Source organism: Chlorocebus sabaeus, chromosome 2 (assembly GCF_047675955.1).
Source record: "Chlorocebus sabaeus isolate Y175 chromosome 2, mChlSab1.0.hap1, whole genome shotgun sequence".
NCBI lineage: Eukaryota > Metazoa > Chordata > Mammalia > Primates > Cercopithecidae > Chlorocebus > Chlorocebus sabaeus.
Window position 1 is genome coordinate 96,579,413 of NC_132905.1, and position 19,825 is coordinate 96,599,237.

The 19,825-nt window shown below is 46.1% G+C and overlaps 1 protein-coding gene and 1 long non-coding RNA gene across 2 annotated transcripts in view; one reads left to right on the forward strand and one right to left on the reverse strand.

The window, feature by feature from the left end:
- Positions 1-3,370: 3,370 nt before the first annotated feature.
- The window catches only part of LOC119619310 (uncharacterized), a 29,680-nt gene continuing 13,225 nt past the window's right edge, over positions 3,371-19,825 (reverse strand). Inside the window, exon 2 of the long non-coding RNA XR_012091555.1 lies at positions 3,371-4,806. This is a non-coding gene — a long non-coding RNA (uncharacterized lncRNA). The remainder of the gene's footprint in view (positions 4,807-19,825) is intronic.
- LOC103221098 (large ribosomal subunit protein eL29-like) lies at positions 12,569-13,181 on the forward strand. The gene has a single exon (XM_007971834.3). The coding sequence runs from the start codon at positions 12,614-12,616 to the stop codon at positions 13,085-13,087; it is 474 nt and encodes a 157-aa protein (XP_007970025.3). The 5' UTR covers positions 12,569-12,613; the 3' UTR covers positions 13,088-13,181.

The window sequence follows — 19,825 nt, forward strand, 5'->3', positions numbered from 1 at the left end:
GCCACGAAAGCTCAGCATCTTCAAGAGGGAAATCAAGGCATAGCCTCACGTCCACTTCCACCACGCCTCTTAAGAAAAACCTCAAATCTTTTTTCCTCTGCTCTCACACAACTACAACAATCAACACAGAAGGCTTCTGTGACCCCAAAATATGTGGAGATTTATCCCCACCAGCAAGCAAGCAGTCAGCGCTACAGCAGACACTGGCTGGGTGTCCTGTAATTTCATCCTGACTCTGCCTACCTGGAGAGAGCTCATATCCCACAGGATGAGGGCTCCGTCCCCGAGACTGCCCCTCTCCCACCTCAGACACCAGTTGCAAGCCTGGGCCTCTGGAACTTCTGACCAAATGGCTATAAATCACGGTCCCACAACCCCTCTTTGGATTCCATTAATTTGCTGGGGCAGCTCATACAACTCAGGGAAACACCTGTGTTTGCCAGTTTGTTATTAAGGACATCGCAAAAGATACAGATGAAGAAACACGTAGGGTAAAGTATGGGGGAAGGGGTGCAGAGCTTCCATGCCCTCCCCAGGGTCCACCCTCCAGGAACCTCCACATGGTCAGTGTTCAGCCATCCTGAAGAGCCCTGTCCTCTTGGGCCTTTCATGGAGACTCATGGGGTGGGCATGATTGACAACCATGTAGAAATGTGACTGGCCCAAAGGGATATGGTCTAAACCCGGCTACGCTGTCTGGTCACTTCTTGGCTTTTCTGGGCAGTGTTCCCTCCTCCAGTGTGTGGGACAAGACCCCCTCTGGAATGAGGAGCTTATGACCCACAGCAGGTTAGGGTTCCACCTGCCCAAAGCAGGCAAAAAGAAGGTCAGAGAGAGAGACTGTTTGTTGTAACAAGGGCTGTGGGAGTTATGACCCAGGAACTGTCGACAAACCCCATATATATGTACATACATACATATATGCATATATGTAAGCCATATGTGTATATATTATATATACATATATGTATATACATATATATGGAGTGTTGTCCACATTTTTTATATATATATATATATATATTTTTTTTTTTTTTTTTTTTTTGAGACAGAGTCTCGCTGTGTCCCCCAGGCTGGAGTGCAGTGGTGTGATCTCGGCTCACTGCGAGCTTTGTCTCCCAGGTTCACGCCATTCTCCTGCCTCAGCCTCCTGAGTAGCTGGGACTACAGGCGCCCACTACCGTGCCCGGCTAATTTTTTGTATTTTTAGTAGAGATGGGGTTTCACCATGGTCTCGATCTCCTGACCTTGTGATCTGCCCACCTCGGCCTCCCAAAGTGCTAGGATTACAGGCGTGAGCCACTGTGCCCGGCCTATATATTTTATATATAAAATAATATTACAGTGTCTGAGTGGACAGAAGTGAATCATGTCAGGTGAACACAATGGCTTGGGAAAAACAGATAAAGGGTATGGCATGCATTCCCATGTAAGCTCTATCGCCTCGAGAGGCCTGCCATCATCTCTCTCCATAATTTCAGAAGAAGCTGAACAAACAGCATTTTTAAGAGGATGGTAACACCCAAGAACCTATAAACCTAGAAGAAAACCATCAATTATCACTATCTGCAGCAGTTCATATTCTGAAAAGCCGCTGTAAACATGGAATTAGAGATGAATGAGTCATGCTCCTAGGAGAAAAACAGGGTTAAGGTTCCTGAGAGCTCTGGTCACTAAATTTTCATCAATCCACACCCAATCCTGTTTTATGTGTTTCCGTTTAAAGACACCTGTGTAATATTGTTGACTCACTAACATCAAAGCTTTCTCTAAGATGCCTTTTTTCTCTGTCTGGCGCATGGCAGCCAGCTTCCCTATGCTTAGGACAACTTCAGCACTATGCTTGGGCCAACTTAGCAAAACCACCAAAAAAAAAAAAAAAAGAATGTCACTAAGGAGACCATGGAAAGACCCATGTTTACAGGATGAGCTAGAACAAGAAGGCAGAACATCACTGTGTCCAACCTCAGCTGGAACATGCACATCCCATGTCTGAAACTTCACCCCCCTGTGTGTGTCCAGTGACCTGGAGTGCCCCGAGTATTGATGTGGGGGTTACAAATACATTTTCCCCAGTGGGTGAATTCACAGACTGTATTTGTGATTGTTTGAAAACTTAAGAATAACTCGGGGCTCCCATTCTTTGAGGAGTGGCAGAGAGACTGAGAAAGTGGGGACTCTCCAGTGCCTGAGATGCAGGTGGCCCAGGGGACAGAGCAAAGGAAGGGCCAGCCACTGCCACTGAGAACATGGACTGGGGCCTGCCTAGGGAGGAGAGCTGGGGCCACATCAAGGAGCATCCTTCACCACACTGGGACCTCAGGCTGGCTGCACTCCACGATTGCCATGTGCTTGCCACTCTGCCCCTCTCTGAATGGGGCTGGTTGCTATTCTCTCTGCTCCCACATTTCATAGTAAATGGGTAGGAGAAGTAAATTACTTGTCTTTCCATTTCATAGGTCTTCAGTCCAGAAAGGGCCTGTCCAGACCCACTGAGGACCACTGGGCACCACCCACAATGGAGAGACCACCTAGATCACCAGGGCAGCCGTAGCACTTCAGGCAGGACTGGCGGGAACTTCAGGTGGGAGGGAAAGAATGAACTTCATACGTGAGGGGAAGAAACTTGACCTTGGGATGGCCATATGACGTCAGCGCTGCTCAGTTACTTCTGGTTTCTCTACTCTGGAAGGGTGGCAGTACAGCAGGCGGATCCCCAGCAAACAGACTGATTCGGAGCCTAGCAGGCAGGAGGCTCATCGGGAAGTTCCCTTGGGGTCAAGGGCCATGGGAAAGAGGCAGCAGAGGATGGCACAGGGAGAGAGGACGGCAGCCTTGGGCCCCCATGGAGAGAGACAACCAGCCCATCACGCTTGGCCCAGACAGCCACGCCTGACCTTCCCTAGGGGTTGTTCAGGCCTCCTCTGTGGCAGGTGCTTTCTGGGAGCAGCTGCCTGTTACACACAGATCTTTGCACCTCCTGCCCACTCCTCCATGTCCACCCCATGCCTCAGCCCCGACTGCCCATCCCCACTCTCCACATCACTCCCATTCTGGGCTCAGCTGGCAAAGTCATTGGCCATTGCCCATGGATTCAGAGATCTTCTAACCTCACAGCCACTTACACAGAGGGGATGACCACTGGGAGAACGTTCCTTCATCACCCTCTGTGTTAGTCCGTTCTCACATTGCTATAAAGATACTACCCAAGACTGGGTAATTTATAAAGAAAAGAGGTTTCATTGACTCACAGTTCTGCATGGCTGGTGACGCCTCAGGAAACTTACAATCATGGCGGCAGGGGAAGCAGGCACGTCTTACGTAGTGGTGGGTGAGAGAGACAAGTGCAAGCAGGGGAATTGTCAGGCACTTATAAAACCATCAGATCTCATGAGAACTCCCTTACTATCACCAGAACAGCGTGGGGGAAACCGCCCCGATGATCCAATCACTTCCCACCAGGTCTCACCCTCCTCACGTGGGGATCACAGTTCAAGATGAGATTTGGGTGGAGACACAGAGCCAAACCATATCACGCTCTTGAAAGGGCAGCCTGGTGAGGCTGGAGTATGGCAGCCGGGAGATTTGGGCTGGCCCCACAGGTGGAGCAGACACCTCCGTGAACTAAGGCTAGGCTTGTCCCTCCCTCCTCAGTTCACTGGAAGGTTCCTCCACTGGGGCTCCGAGGACTGCTGTGGAGCGTGGCAGGGTACTGGGCGACTGCCACTGCTTGGCCTCCTGCTCCTGCTTCTACTGCTGCCACACGCACCCTCCCACATGTAATGGGTTATTTCTGAGTCCCCAACCTCATAACCCAGGGGCGTGACAGAATCCAGCTCATCTGAGCAGGTCCACATGCACAATCAGGCATTCCATCACCCCAGACCCCAGGAGCACATCAGCAGGGACTTTTCAGAATATTTTGCAGAATCCTCTCCCGCAGATGGCATGGCTTTGTTCCCACATCCCAGGGGCCTGCACTGCGATTCTGGCATAGGGGCTTGCCATAAACACACAGCATTGCTTTCCCACGTCTGATACCTCTCATAACACAGGGTCTGACCAGCTGCAGGGCCTGAGTCACAGGACTGCCCACACTACAGCCTCGACCTGCTACAGGCTCAGTGAAGGCCGACAGCTTCTCGTATCAATGGTACATAGACTGGAGTGGTCTTCACGGGTGTGGGATGTGCTGCCTGCAGAAGGTGTACTGGCATTTTCTGTCTCTCTTGGTTGGGGGAGATGCAAGATACAATAATTGGCTCTTTGCTGTGGATGGGAGGTCCTGTATGCTCCTCGTTATGGGACCTCCCCGGCAAGAGTGTTATTAGTGGCAGTTCCCAGAATGTTCGTAGGATTTGTCCGCCAGCTGCAGGCACTCAGGCATCTTACCAAGACTCCCAGTGTGTTAGCCACTTCTTGGTTAGCACCCGACCAGCACAGTGTAATCAATGTGGAGGGCCAGTGTCATGCTCTTTGGGATGTCCAGCTTGTCCAGCTCTCTCTGGGCTTCCTTAGGGCATAGAACACATGGGTTATTAGCACATAACCCTGAGGCAAAGCCAGGGTCCACTGTTATTCATCCTATGCGAATGCAGGCTCTTTCTGATGCTCTTTCCTCATAGGAATAGAAAAGAATGCACTTGCCATCTCAGTGGGGCAGAGCACACACCTGAGGCTGTGTTGACCCACGTTGACTGAGATCCCGTGCCTGGCAGGGCAGCTGCCGCTGTAGATTCTCCTTGGTGCAACTTGCTGAAGTTCACTCTCTTCCTCCAGGAATCTTCTGTTTCTGCAGAAGCCAGCCTGGTAAATTAAATAGAGACATATTGAAGACCACCATCCCCATCCTTCAGCTCCTTAAGAGTAAAACTGAGGGCTGTGCATGGTGGCTCACGCCTGTAATCCCAGCACTTCGGGAGGCTGAGGCAGGCGGATTGCCTGAGGTCAGGAGTTGGGGACCAGCCTGGTCCAACATGGTGAGACCCGTCTCTACTAAAAATGTAAAAATTAGCTGGGCGTGGTGGCAGGCACCTGTAATCCCAGCTACTCGGGAGTCTGAAGCAGGAGAATCTCTTGAACCTGGGAGGCAGAAGTTGCAGGGTGCAGTGAGCCAAGACCTCGCCACTGCACTCCAGCCTGGGTAAGGAGCAAGACTCCATCTCAAAAAATAAAAATAAAAAAAGAGTAAAACTGATTTCCATCACTCCCCTCACCTGGAGATGCAATATTGTTTCTCATTTACTATCTTAGCCAGAGGTGGGGGCGTTTTCAGAGGCTTCCATTTGCCATTTCCCATGATGACTGTTCTTACCCCATAGGCCAAGACTCAAAGTACCAACTGTCAAGTTTGTCTACCTTAATTATAACATGGGAACCAGGGACATGGCCATGCGGGGAGTGAGAGTCCTGGACCCAGTGAGCCCATTGCAAGAAAGTCCTTGCCAAGACTCTATTACCTGTCTCCGCTGTACCCCATCTTCAAAAGGGGGGCAGTGATGACATTTTGAGTCTTTAGATATCAATGTCAACTCTAACCATATCTAGCTGTCCTTAGAATATTTGGATATTCCCCTCTCCCCGATATATAAATTGCCCATGCAAATGGCTGTAGTTCTCTTTGGGGAAGGAATGGGAAAATTGCTATCAAGTTCACTTGCTGTAGTGTTGTGTGGTCCTTTCTCCCAAGCACTCAGCCTTCTCTTTAGTCAACAGATCAGGCCTGTATAAACTGGCTCAGGTTGTGATTTTTTAATAGGGTCTCTGTCCTTATCTCCTAGGTCATCTGTCCTTGTTTGCTTCTGATGGGTCCAACTGAGTAGCACCCTTGTTGCTTTCACATATATTTTGCCTTTAAGGGTGCTACATTCTATTAACCATCTTCATAAACTCTGCAGGTCGGGCCCATTTGGCTGCCACTCTGACCTTTCTGCTCCTTGTGACAACTACACCCACTGGTCTTCTGACAGTTAAGCACTGACCCCAGGTGTCTTAGTCACCTTGGGCTGCTATGACAGAATACTGTAGGCTTATAAACAACACAAGTGGGCCAGGCACAGTGGCTCATGCCTGTAATCCCACCACTTTGGGAGGCCAAGGCAAGTGGATCACCTGAGGTCAGGAGTTCGAGACCAGCCTGGCCAACATGGTGAAACCTTGTCTCTACTACAAATACAAAAATTAGCTGGGCATGGTGGCAGGTACCTGTAATCCCAGCTACTCAGGTGGCTGAGGCAGAAGAATCACTTGAACCTGGCAGGTGGAGGTTACAGTGATCCGAGATCACAGCATTATCCTCTAGCCTGGTGACAGAGTGAGACTCCGTCCGGAAACAAAACAAAACACAAAAACCCACACAAGTCTATGCCTCACAGTTCTAGCAAGATCAAAGCAGATTTGGTGAAGGCCCACTTTCTGGCTCAAAGATGGTGCCTTCTTGCTGTAGCCTCACATGGTAGAAAGAGGGTGAGGGGTCTCTCTACAGGGCCTCTAATGCCATTCTTGAGGGCTCCACTCCCATGACCTAATCACCTCCCAAAGGCCCCTGGTCCTAATGCCACTACCTTAGGGGTTAGCGTTTCAACATGAGAATCTGGAGCAGCACAAGCGTGCTTTCACAGCACCTGGCCCCTATTGTTCTGGTGTCCTTTTATCTCTATCACCCTCGGTGAGCTGTTCTGATGGACTTTCCTACAGTGAGCCCTGGCCTACCCAGGAGACCACTACTGACAGTGAAGCTGGTGCTTTTCTTGCCAATGCATGTCATGTGCCTTTGGTCCATGGTGAGACCTCCAGGACTTCCCATAGACTGTAACCATCTGGTAGGTCTGGAGCCTCACATGGTCTACCCATGCCAGGAAGCCCCCTTCTAAAGCCTTGGAAGAAGAGATTGCTTCCTCTCTGCCATCTGCCATGACAATTCTGTGCATACAGGACTGCCCTCTGAAAGGGCTTCATCAAGGGGACTGAGACATAGGAAGATAAGGAAGAACATTTACTTTCTGGAAAACTTAATTACTAGTGCAAGACCTTATTGAGCCATTGTTCTGTGGTGGGCAGGTCTATGCAAACCTACCCCAAAATCCAAGGAAACTGAGAGGTAGAAGAAACAGGTTGCCAAATCCAGTTTCTCAGAAAGAAACATTTAATAGGAACTCATGAAGAGAAACCATGTTTATAACCACTCAGTGGGTTTACTTTGCCTGCTGCCCAGGTAGAGCCAATTAATCGAGGCAGGGGAATTGCAATCGAGAGTTTTACACACATAGAGCCTGCTAAGCAGAAGACTGCAGTTTTATTATTACTTACATCAGCCTCCCTGAGAATGTGGGGGTTGGATTTTTCAAAGGTAGTTTGGGGCCAGATGCAGTGGCTCATACCTGTAATCCCAGCACTTTGGGAGGCCAAGGGGGCAGATCACCTGAGGTCAGAAGTTTGAGACCAGCCTGGCCAACATGATAAAAACCCCGTCTCTACTAAAAACACAAAAATAGCCAGGCATGGTGGCGTGCGCCTGTAATTCCAGCTACTGGGGAGGTTGAGGCAGGAGAATCACTTAAACCCGGAAGGTGGAAGTTGCAGTGAGCCAAGATCATGCCACTGCACTCCAGCCTGGGTGACAGGGGGAGACTATCTCAAAAAGAAAAGAAAGGAAAGGAAAGGAAAAGAAAGTAAAAGAAAAGAAAACAAAAAGAAAAGCTAAGCTTTGGGGGAAGGATTTGGGGTGGCTAGGCAATGGGTGCTTGCTGCTGACTGGTTGTAGGTGCAATAATAGGGGTGTGGGAAATGGTTCTCCTGCATGCTGAATTGCCTCTGGGTGGGACCACAGGAGTGGTTGGTGGGTTCAGGTAGAGCCATCAGTGAGTGGGGCCAGGTGGAGCTATCAGTGTTAGACATGCAAAAAACCCTGAAATGATACCTCAAAGGCCAATCTTGGGTTCTGCAATAGTGATGCTATCTGCAGGAGTAATTGGAGAAGTTGCATATCTTGTGACCTCCAGAATAGTGGCTGGCAATCGTCTCTGTCTACCAGGCTTCTCTATCCTCCTAACCTGGTGGTCTCTCATTAGCTTTACAAAGACAACTGAGTTTTGAGAAGAGGCTATTATCACTTAAACTATAAATGTCTCCCAGAGTTAGCTTGACCCAAGCCCAGGAATAATTAAAGGCAGCTTGAAGTCAAAAGGCAAGATGGGGGTTGGCCGGATCAGATTTCCTTCACTGCCATAATTTTCTGTTATAATTTTTGCAAAGGTGGCTTCATGTTTGTGTCTCGGGTGGTGACACTAGATGGTGGATTCCCCCTGGATCCACCCATCACCCCCTTACCCAGGGCTTACATACCATAGAGGAGGAGTATATGTGATTCAGAAGGGATGTATGAGACAACTGAAGTATGATAACATCCACGTTGTCTGACCTAAGGGCAGGATTTATGGCACCTGCTCTTAGGCAAGGAACAGTAGATAAACTGGAAATCTTAGAGGCCTTCCTGGAACTGTAGTTAATCAGAAGCCAGCATGGCTGATTATCTTCCACAATGGAGTTGCCGTGGCCTCCATACTCCCCCCACTAATCCAGCTCTTACAATCTAAGGTGCCCTCCTCTTCCACGATGGTCCCTGAGCCTTGAGGGAGGGTGCTTGGTATGGTATTGTTTTAATAGCAGTGCACTGGCAACAGAAAACAGCCCAGCAGGATTCTAAATGGGGGGGGGGGGGGGGATGCACAGGCCCTGCTGAATCATCTCTAGTCTTCAGAATACCAAGACCGTGGTTTTCTCAGAAGTCAGACAATGAGAAATACATAACATTAATAATTTGCACACAGGATTACAATCAAATAAGAATTTGTGTGCCAGAACAATGAAAAAGAACTTATCCCATTAAGGAGCCAACTAAAAGCATCATGAAGAAAATTAAAACCTGGGTTTTTTGGTCTGTTTTTGTTTATTTGCTTGCTTGTTTTGAGATGGAGTTTTGCTCTTGTTGCACAGGCTGGAGTGCAATGACACGATCTCAGCTCACTGCAACCTCCGCCCCCTGGGTTCAAGCAATTCTCCTACCTCAGCCTCCCAAGTAGTTGGGATTACAGGCATGTACCACCATGCCTGGCTAATTTCTGTATTTTTAGTAGAGACAGGTTTTCACCATGTTGGCCAAGCTGGTCTCAAACTCATGATCTCACATGATCCGCCTGCCTCGGCTTCCCAAAGTGCTGGGATTACAAGCGTGAGCCACCACACCCAGCCAAAATCTGGTTCTTTCTCAAAGACTTCTTGTAGCCAAGAAATAATCCAGGATTAGCCCAGGTTGTAGACAAATAATAAAAACACAATGAATGGTCAGGGCTAGAATCTAAATTTTTCTCTCCCCAGTAGCTTGAACCTGGGAGGCAGAGGTTGCAGTGAGCCAAGATTGCACCACAGCACTCCAGCCTGTCCAACAGAGCAAGACTCCATCAAATAAATAAATAAATAAATAAATAAATAAATAAATAAATATTCTCTCTCCAGTTTCCTCATCTCTATCAAGGATAAATTATATTAGGACCAATTTATTTGCATAATAAACTTTGGCCACATTATACTGAGGTGGGAAATTAAAGAAAGAAAGAAAAATAAAATTAAAAGAAAGAGAATTAAGCTTTCCTGTATTAGGCTGACTCATCCCAAAGGCAGTAGCAGGCAAGACCCAGACCCAGGAAAAGTCTTGATAAACACTATCTGAGAAGCTAGGACACAAAGGAATGTGCTCTGGAGACTCTCCCAGAACTCCCTCAACATAGGAGGAGAAAAACACATTTTCCTTTCTTTTACAGTATGAGTTTATAAATTCTTGTTCTCTGTAACTTCAAGTATTCTGTTTTATCTAAGAAGTACAGTGAAGGTCATAAGAAGCCTGAGCAGGCCTGAACTACAGCTGTCTGGGCACCATACTGAAGGTTATGAGATAAACCAGTGTAAGGCTCTTTGGAGCAAAACCTGGATAACAGACATCTAGGTTGTTTGGCAACGGTCATGTGTAATCCTGAGTTATGAACCTGTTACAATTTGATTAACTGTCTTTGTCCTGCCTCTGTATCCCTGCTTTCACACTGCTGTAAGCCTGCTTCAAGCTAGCCCACCCCCTTTTATGAAGCGTGTACAAAAGTCAAGTGCTGTCTTTGTTCTGGGCCCAGTTTTCCAGATGTTAAGTCCGCTAGGTCTGAGTGCACTCAATAAACATCCTCCTGCTTTACCCTGAGGTCTCTCTCATCCTCCTGATTCCCGCAACAATACTTGGCCTGGTTATTTGCATAAAATGTAGCAAATGACCAACTCTATAGGTTCCTTTTAAGTTTGTTTTGCTGGAACTTTTCTAAGGAATTGTGGATTCAACTTTTTAAAAGTCTTGAGGCCAGAAGCCGAGCCAAGGATTTGACATTACACTGTGCTTAGAATCCCTGTGCAAATTACCCTCTTCTTGAGGTATCAAGATAGCTTGAGTTTCCTGGACCTGTTAGAAAGTGGCATTCTTTACTTACCACAGGTGGGAAACTTTGTAAGGGAACCACTTAGACAAAGGCACCACGCCAGTCCTTCCAAGGGCCTTTTTGTTGGCTCCAAAGTCAACCTCAGTCTCTCAGTCCTGTCATGTCTCAAAATATGCTATTCCAACCAAAGCCTTAATAAAATGACCAGTGTCTCTAATTGTGTCCTGTTCAGTAAGAAAGCATATTCTGACTGAACTTATGCAAATAACTATGTTGCCATAAAATAGGAATACTCACAAATGATTTTCAAGTTTTGGATAACTAAAACAGAGAGAGGGATAAGTTTTGCTCACAAAAATACACTTTACTCAGCCAGGCATGGTGGCTTATGCCTTTAATTCCAGCACTTTGGAGGCCAAGGCAGGTGAATCATTTGAGGTCAGGAGTTCGAGACCAGCCTGGCCAACATGGTGAAACCCCATCTCTACTAGAAATACAAAATTTAGCCAGGTGTGGTGGCAGATGCCTGTAATCCCAGCTACTCAGGAGGCTGAGGCATGAGAATCGCTTGAACCTGGGAAGCAGAAGTTGCAGTGAGCTGAGATCTCACCACTGCACTCCAGCCTGGGCAATAGAGCAAGACTCAGTCTCAAAAAAAAAATACACTTTACTCAATCATTGTAAGCTATCAATAGCTCAAAAGAGAAAAGTTTTCTTGACTCTTCTTCAATCAGAGCAGCTTTCCAAACAATATGTCTTTTTGCTCACCTTGGAGCTGCCATCTGCAAGCCAAGCAGGTCTTTGTGCATCAGGTGAGAGCTTTTCATCAGTCACTGTTGAATCCAGCAGCTCCTCATGCAGTTCCAGAGTCAGTCCTAGGGAAAAGAAGAGGCCCACTGTCCATGAGTATCTCCTCCTCACACTCCCCAGGTACCAAGATTTTATGTAAACCATTTTCATCTTGCCATGGAACTCTTAGGCACCATTATTTCATTAGAATGGGGTATCTTCAGTTAACGTCCCATAGCAAGGCAATAAATGCCCTTAGGTGGAATTCTCTAGTCCAGAAACTTGTAGCTGTAGTTGGGAGGCGCTCACAGGCTTTTGCCATAAACCCCTGTAAACAATCCACAAAGGGCTGTCAAATGGAAAATGTGTCTCAACCAGCACTCCAACTTCTACTCTACACTCTGTGGGCTCCGGCAATCGTACTAGTTCCTGTGAACTCCAAATATCTGAAACGGGTCTCAGGCAATTTGGGATGTTTATTTTACCAAAGTTAAAGACATGTGCCCATGACACAGCCCCAGGAAGTCCTGACAACATGTGCCCAAGCTGGTTGGGGCACAGCTTGGTTTTATACATTTTAGAGAGACATGACACATCAATCAATATATGTAAGATGTACATTGGTTCAGTCCAGAAAGGTGGGACAACTTGAAGGGGGGAGGGGGCTTCCAGGTCATCAGTAGATAAGAGACAAGTGGTTGCATTCTTTTGAGTTTCTGATTAGCCTTTCCAATGGAAGCAATCAGATATGCACTTATCTCAGTGAGCAAAGGGATGACTTTGAATAGATTGGGAGGCAGGTTTGCTCTAAGCAGTTCCCAGCTTGACTTTTCCCTTTAGCTTAATGACTTTGAGGTCCCAAGATTGTTTTCCTTTCACATCCCCATTTAGCATTTCCAATTAACATAGCTCAAAGGGTGGATCTGCGTGCCTTCAGTTTTATAGTACTAAGCAGGAGAAATGCCCCACAGTTAGATACTAGACCCACTTTCATAAAACATTTTGGCAAAGGAGTCACAACGGCTTTGCATAAAGCCTGTTTAAACATTTCAACTTACACAATCCTATCAACTTTTCTTTTGTATGCTGTGGTCCTATCAGGGGTGGAAAATATCTGAGTCTCATGGTACCAAATGTTACCAGTAGAAGTATCCGATTTACTAGCAGTGAATCCTCATGGGTCTGCAGCAACCTCAATTCTTGCCTCCTCAGAAGAAAGAATTAGACTGAGGGGTACAAGGCAGAAAAAGACACCGAGGCAACTTTCAGAGCAGGAATGGAAGTTTCTTTTAAAAGGCTTTAGATCTCTTCCGGTTCTAGGCGCTTCCGGAGCCGCGGCTAAAGGTGCAGACATGGCCAAGTCCAAGAACCACACCACACACAACCAGTCCCGAAAATGGCACAGAAATGGTATCAAGAAACCCCGATCACAAAGATATGAATCTCTTAAGGGGGTGGACCCCAAGTTCCTGAGGAACATGCACTTTGCCAAGAAGCACAACAAGAAGGGCCTAAAGAAGATGCAGGCCAACAATGCCAAGGCCATGAGTGCACGTGCCGAGGCTGTCAAGGCCCTCGTAAAGCCCAAGGAGGTTAAGCCCAAGATCCCAAAGGGTGTCAGCCGCAAGCTTGATCGACTTACCTACACTGCCCACCTCAAGCTTGGGAAGCGTGCTCGTGCTCACATTGCCAAGGGGCTCTGGCTGTGCCGGCCAAAGGCCAAGGCCAAGGCCAAGGATCAAACCAAGGCCCAGGCTGCAGCTCCAGCTTCAATTCCAGCTCAGGCTCCCAAAGGTGCCCAGGCCACTACAAAGGCTACAGAGTAGGTATCTCTGTCTGCCAACGTGAGGACAGAAGGACTGGTGCAACACCCCACCCCCACCTCTGGGCTGCCATCTGCATGGGGCTGGGGTCCTCCTGTACTATTTATACAAATAAACCTGAGGCAGGAAAATAAAAATAAAAGGCTTTAGAACAGGAAAGAAAAATACACTTGGAAGAGACCCAAGTGGGCGCATGAAGGTTAAGTGCAGTGTTTAACCATGATCCTAGGACTTTACAGGCTGGCCCCTTTCCCATGGTTCTTCCCTTCGGGTGGGCTGCCTGCATGCACAGTGCCTCCTTACCCTTGGGAGGTGAGTACACACAGTGTGATTAGGAAGTTGTACGCATGCCCCTCTGAGACTTTCTTCCCTTTTCCTGTGGTGTGCCCCTGGAAGGTCACATTCCACCATTTTGTACCTTAATGCACATGGCCAGGAAGTTGCTCCTCCCTGGTGCCTGCATTCAATGAACACTTTACTGCAACAGGTGTGGAGCATCAGGAAATGGACTCTACCTGGTGCCAGCTGTCAATTTATCCATTTCAGACAGGCAATGTGATAATTGCCAGACCATCACCTGACATTCCTAGGGGATGGGGGAGAGCCCTCTCCTGCCCCACTCGTGCCTGCCACCTTTCCCCACCTCAACAGCCCAAGACTGCAAATCTTTGGGAAAAATGGATGAAGGTCAGTCTTCTGTGACTGCTTCCCACTGACAAAGGGGCAGTGGTGGTTCTCTGGGTCTTGGCCTCTTGCTAGCTGACAGGGTAGGAGGGTGACTCCAAAGGTTGGTGAAAGCAGTGTCTATCCAAGTCCAAGGCAGACAGGGGCAGGATTTTGCCTCCTTTCTGCCTCACTGATGGGAGTCTAGGGGTCCTATGTAGAAAGGAATCTCTTGAATATTGAGAGGATGATATCACTCACTGAGGATCATCTGGAGCTTGATGGCCAATCCCTTTTGTTTCTTCTTAGCTGCAGCCAGAGATCACTGGTTGGCTCATGGGAATAAGCAGGGTTAGTATAAAATGCAGACAAAAACTTAGAAACAGCTGAGAAGTCTATAATCTGATAGTAGGTACTATTAGACTAGAATCTAATAGTAGGTACTACAATTTTTGAAACATAATTTTTCTCCCTCTAGTCCGCATTTTTGTTGAAAACAAATATGACAGGACTAATTTGTTTGCAGAATAAACTTCAGTCTTATTATTCTTGACCTGATTACTTGCATATAGCACAGCAAGAATAATTATTTTTCACATAAGCTTTTCAAATTGGCTTTGATGGAACTCTGTTTCATAAGGAATCTTAGATGAGACTTTTTTAAAGCCAAGCCCAGCTATGATTTTGTACCCTCAAATACCTGTGAGTTGGGAAAATTTCTGTCCTCTTGAGGTTCCAAAATAACTTGGGGCTCCTGGGCCTGTTAGAAAGTGACATTCTTTACTCATCGCAGGTTAGGAAATCTGTACAGGGAGTGTGTAGACAAGGTATGAGGCCAGTTTTCCCAAGGGGATTTTATTGGCTCTACAAGTCAGGTTTGATTCCTTAAAGGAAAGCATGCCATTCCAGTTAGAGCCTTGGTAAAATAACCAGTTTCTCCAACTGCATCCTCTTGCCAAAAAAAAAACAAAAAACAAAAAACAAAACAAACAAACAAAAAACACCATTCTTATTGCACTTACGTAAATAACTATATTACCATAAGTTTAGAATACTCACAAATAGTTCCCAAATTCTAGAGAAATCAGGCAGAGAGAATCAAATAGGCTCCAAGTTTTTTCACAGAAGTATTTTACTCAATTGTTAAAAGCTGTAAATAGCTCAAAAGAAAAGTTTTTTTGGCTCTGAAAAACAACAAAGATTAGTGACATTTTAAGTTACAAAGTCAAAAAGGATTACTTCAGTCTTCTATTAATTCAATCCATTCCATTAACTCCTGTTCTGTTTGATATTCATGAATATTTTACCTCTCCATTAGAGTCCTGAAAGGTTTTTTCCTTTATTCTAATGTCACAATCTCCAAAGTTATCAGAAAGTTGCATTTAAGAACACCTATTAGAGTTCTGCAGCTGATTATAAAACCAACATTTAAAGAGGATTAAAATAAGACAATAATCGTGGATGACAAAAAGTCTTAGGGCACCCACAGTTAAAGACACAATTGACAAGGAAATGTGTTACCTCTGTGGCACACAACAATTTTAGATAACAATTCTAATGATTAATAATATACACTAAGTTATATCAGAATTCCATAATTTTGGAAAACATACCAATGACATATTTACACAAATACAGACCAAAGAAAGAACTCTTAGCAACTTTTGATAAAAAGCCTGGTTAGTAAGTAATTTTAATTATGTACTAGGTTTGGAGCCTAGGACACCAGAGAGAAGTGTAGATAAGATCTGATTCTTTCCAGCATAGCTAGGGGTATGGCTAACTCTACCTGTCCCCAAGCCTTACCTAGGGTGTAAATCAGGCTAAACAATTTTCAAAATCCAAAGACACAGTTTGTGACCTTAAAACATTTAGCAAACCTAATATCTGACTTGCATAATTTAGACCAAATGTCTAAATTTTTGAAGATATTTTTATTTTACCAATAATCTTTAAAACTGTCTTTATTCCCCAAAGATTATTTAAGTTACATGAACTAAGAGGCATTAGTTTTATTTTTCTGACAATATTTAAGTCCTTATTTTTTAAACCAATTAGAGTTCTTTTACATAAACATCACACACACAACACATATAAATACATGGACAGACAGAAGATTCAGTAAGATTTTTTATTTGCCAGGAGTTTTTAAGTTTCTTAATTGGATTATTGGCTCCAGGGTGGAGCTCTTCCAGAAACAGGGCTGGGAAAACATGCAGCTTCCAGTGCCTAATAAACAGGTGCACCTGGAAGGCAAAAACAGATCCCCAAAATTAGGAGTCCCATTTTACACCAGATCCTGGATCCCAAGAAAGAGGGAACCAGCCCATTTCCTATAGAGGTTTTATCTCTCAGTGGAGGAGGGGGACGTTTCCATATCTTCCAGGTGGCTGAGAGCATGCTTCTCTAATCCAAACGTCAAAGAGCTGAGTATTCCCCCCAAAACTGCCATTAGCCATCCATAAAATTCTATTAGCTACCTAGTTATTACCAAAGTTCTCTCATAATGTGAAGTAATTTCTGCTACTGCCAAAAGTCAAAAAACATCAGGTAACACAATGCAAAGAAAACAGAGCCTCAGGTTTTGAGAGGGATCTATCCACTTCCAATTCCTGGGGTTCCATGAGGAAAACAGAGGTTTTTCCCAAAAGGGGGGTCTGTGGCACCTCCTCTGTTTTTCCCAAGGAGACCCAAGCTGTTAGAAATTATCTTGGGTACTCTCACGTGTGCATCAAGAGTGGCAAGAAGACAAAATGGAGAAAAACAATCAGTTGACTGAGAAGAAAAAAACTTTTTTTTTTCCCCAGAAAAAAAATAAGATTCAAGAAGAGAAAAAAAACAAAGACCTTTTAAATATATGTATAGCTTGGATATCTGCTTTTAATTAAGCCCATTTTAACCGTAATGCTCTTAAAACAAAGCCTTTAAGTCTCTTATTACCCAACTTTAGCCAGGTAATAAGAACGGCCAATATTTCTGGCTTTTGAACTTTGCCAACAGTAACCTCACAGGTGAAACCAATAAGCCTTAACTAAAGTTATGATTTATCCACGAGTGTATGAGGTATTTTCAGCAAGGTAGTAAGCAGTTTTTACAAGATTTAGAGTCTACAAAGGTAGCTCCAAGAAAGGAAAATTCAAGAAGTCAAGTCAGAAGTTGGTCATGGAGGGGCAGAGAATACAGTGATTTTTACCATTCCTACGATCAGTTTGCACAGAGAAGGAAGTCAGGAGGCTGGCTGGCAAGAACTTTTCCCTTTTGCTGGCAGGACAGGCTTCTAGGTTCCCTTTCCCTGGGCAGCCCTAGTGACCCTGGCATCCTGTAAAGGGAGAGCAGATGAGGAGGTTGTGGGCATACTGCAGAAGTTATCCCCCGTCAAGAGATTACTTGGTTAGATTTATGCAAGGGCTTGTTCAAGTAAGTGTGGGCTATTTGTATATCTCTGAGGTAGGACTGTCCAGGTTGAAGCTTTTGGTTAATGATTTAGGTAGCTTTCCTGGGATAAATAGGGCTACTAGAGAGAAAGATGAATTCAGAGGTTGGGTAAATATTAAGCGAGCACCAATCTTAGAGAGTATATTTTTGCCCCAAAGAGGTGTGGGGTATCCAGATATTACCAGGGACCAGTGGAAGAATGGTAATTGGTCCTTAAATAATATAAAGTGTGAATTTTTTCTTTTGGAGGGAGGGGATGCCATTTGTCCCACCCACCAGGCTTAGTCCTGTCCTCCTTACTCTACTCTCGGTTATAAAAGACTTAAGAGGCTAATCCGAGGACCTCTTACACACAGGTACTGGGTTCCAAGGCTGACTTTTGTAATTTCCTCCCAGTTCATTTTTAAGCCAAACAGTATTACAAAGGAGAATTAGTTTTTTAAGGTTTGGGGAAATTAAACTTTTCCAAGTTTAGGGGGGATGTATCCGAGGGGCATGTCCTGTGGTATGTAGACATGATTGCCCATCTGCTGTGTGCAAACAGAGGACAGAGGAGAAAAAAGAGGACAAAAGGAAAAAGAAGCATCTCTCCTTTCTTCTTATCATCCAAAATGGGGCATCCCTCATCATCTTGGGTTCTGGACTTAACCAGTCTTTACCGTGTACCCATCATCCCATCTCATCACAATTACCCACTTGAGAACAGAGGAGATGTTGGAGTGAACAGTGGGCCCCTGTCCATCCCTGGGGTTCCGGAATGTACTGGTCCTCACCATGTATGCCCTAGCCTTTCATCTCTGTTCCAATGGTAATCTGTTAGCCTGGGACCCCTCTTCATCTCTGTCCTGTGGATCTCTTGCCTCTTCGGCCTTGGGCCAGCCTGTATTCCTGTCCCCATGACATTATAGTGACCCTTACTCAGAGGATTCTAGTAATATAATGATTATCTCTTTTCTTAGAAGCCTGTTTCTCCATTAACTGCCACAGGGACTGGACTTCCTCCCCCTTCCCTTGGAATACAACCTTGAAGGTCTTGATGCACATTGAGAAGGGTGTGTAAGTAATTAGAGAAATGGAGGCTATGGGAGGAAGTGGAAGGAAGCGGGAGGAATACTCATGGAATGCCTTCATATGCTCAGAAAAACAGCAGCCCTTGCATTCAAGAAGGCAACGTTTATTCGCCCTGTGGACATAAAGCATTGACTTTCGGAGGACTTAGGGCTTGGGGGAAGAATTTCTCCTCCTCCCAAAGTGGTGCTAGCTTAAAAGGCAAGAGGGTGAGATCCTAAAAGGGCCAGAGCAAAGCCCTATGCAGGTGGACAAGCTGCTTTTAAAAGCCATCCGAAAACCTAGTCCTGGGGCATAACAGGAACAAAAAGCACATGGTGAGTTGTAAGAAGCTGGCAGAGCCAGAGTTCCAATTAGCCTCTGTCCCAGCCGTGTGCCAGCAGGCAGGGGAAGGATTGAAAGTCATTCGAGCTGGGAGAAACAAACGTAAACCTCAGGATATCTGCAAGGGAGCCCGTGTCTTCACTGCTGCACAAACGCAGAGAGCCGTGGGCACGCGGGTAACAGGGAGTGTTTAGAAGTCACGTGGCAGGCAAAGTGAACGCAAAGAGGCAGGCTTGCCCCACGGTGGAACATCCATTGAGTGCTGAAGGCCATTTCAGAACACACAGAGAATAAACAGGAGAATGGGGGCGGGGGGTGCAGGGTTTTGGAAAAGAGCCAATTTTAGTTGAAAAGAAAAAGTCAAGGAAACCCCAGATATTGCATGGTTTTTAGGCCTTAGCCTCACCATTCTCACAAGCCTCCTGCCTAGGAGGGTCAGTGAGTGCCTCTAATCTGCTTGGTGCAGACCCTAAAGTCCTTCCCACACCTGTGAGTCACCCATCAGAGTGAGCTGAGATATCAGCCAAGGGGAGCAGAGTCACTAATGGCCAAGAGGAATTGTTCTGGGGTTTGGTTAGTGACCAGGAGAGAGAGTGAGAAGGAAACCATGCACCGGGGTTGGATGCCTCCAGCCAAAGAAGGTGAGGCACAGAGCTCTCTCACCACCAGGGAACGTATCTAAGTCACGCCACCAAATATGTTAGGGGTGGAAAATATCCGAGTCTCATGGTGCCGGATATGTCAGCAGTGGAAGGTATCCAAGTTACTGACGGCGAATCTGTACAGGTCTGCAGCAACCTCAAGTCTTGCCTCCTCAGAGGAAAGAATTCGACTGAGGGGCATAAGGCAGAAAAAGAGACCGAGGCAACTTTCAGAGCAGGAGTGGAAGTTTCTTTTAAAGGGCTTTAGAACAAGAAAGAAAGGAACGTATGCTTGGAAGAGACCCAAGTCGGTCTCTTCATGGTCCTGACATGAAAGTCAAATGCAGTATTTAACCGTGATCCTAGGACTTTCCAGGCTGGCCCCTTTCCCATGGTTCTTCCCTTCGGGTGGGCTGCCCGCATGCACAGTGCCCTCCTTACCTTTGGGAGGTCAGCACGCACAGTGTGATGAGGAAGTTGTAGGCATGCCCCTCTGAGGCTTTCTTCCCTTTTCCTGTGGTGTGCCCCGGAAGGTCACATTCCGCCATTTTGTCCCTTAATGCACATGGCCAGGAAGTTGCTTCTCCCTGGCGCCGGCATTCAATGAACA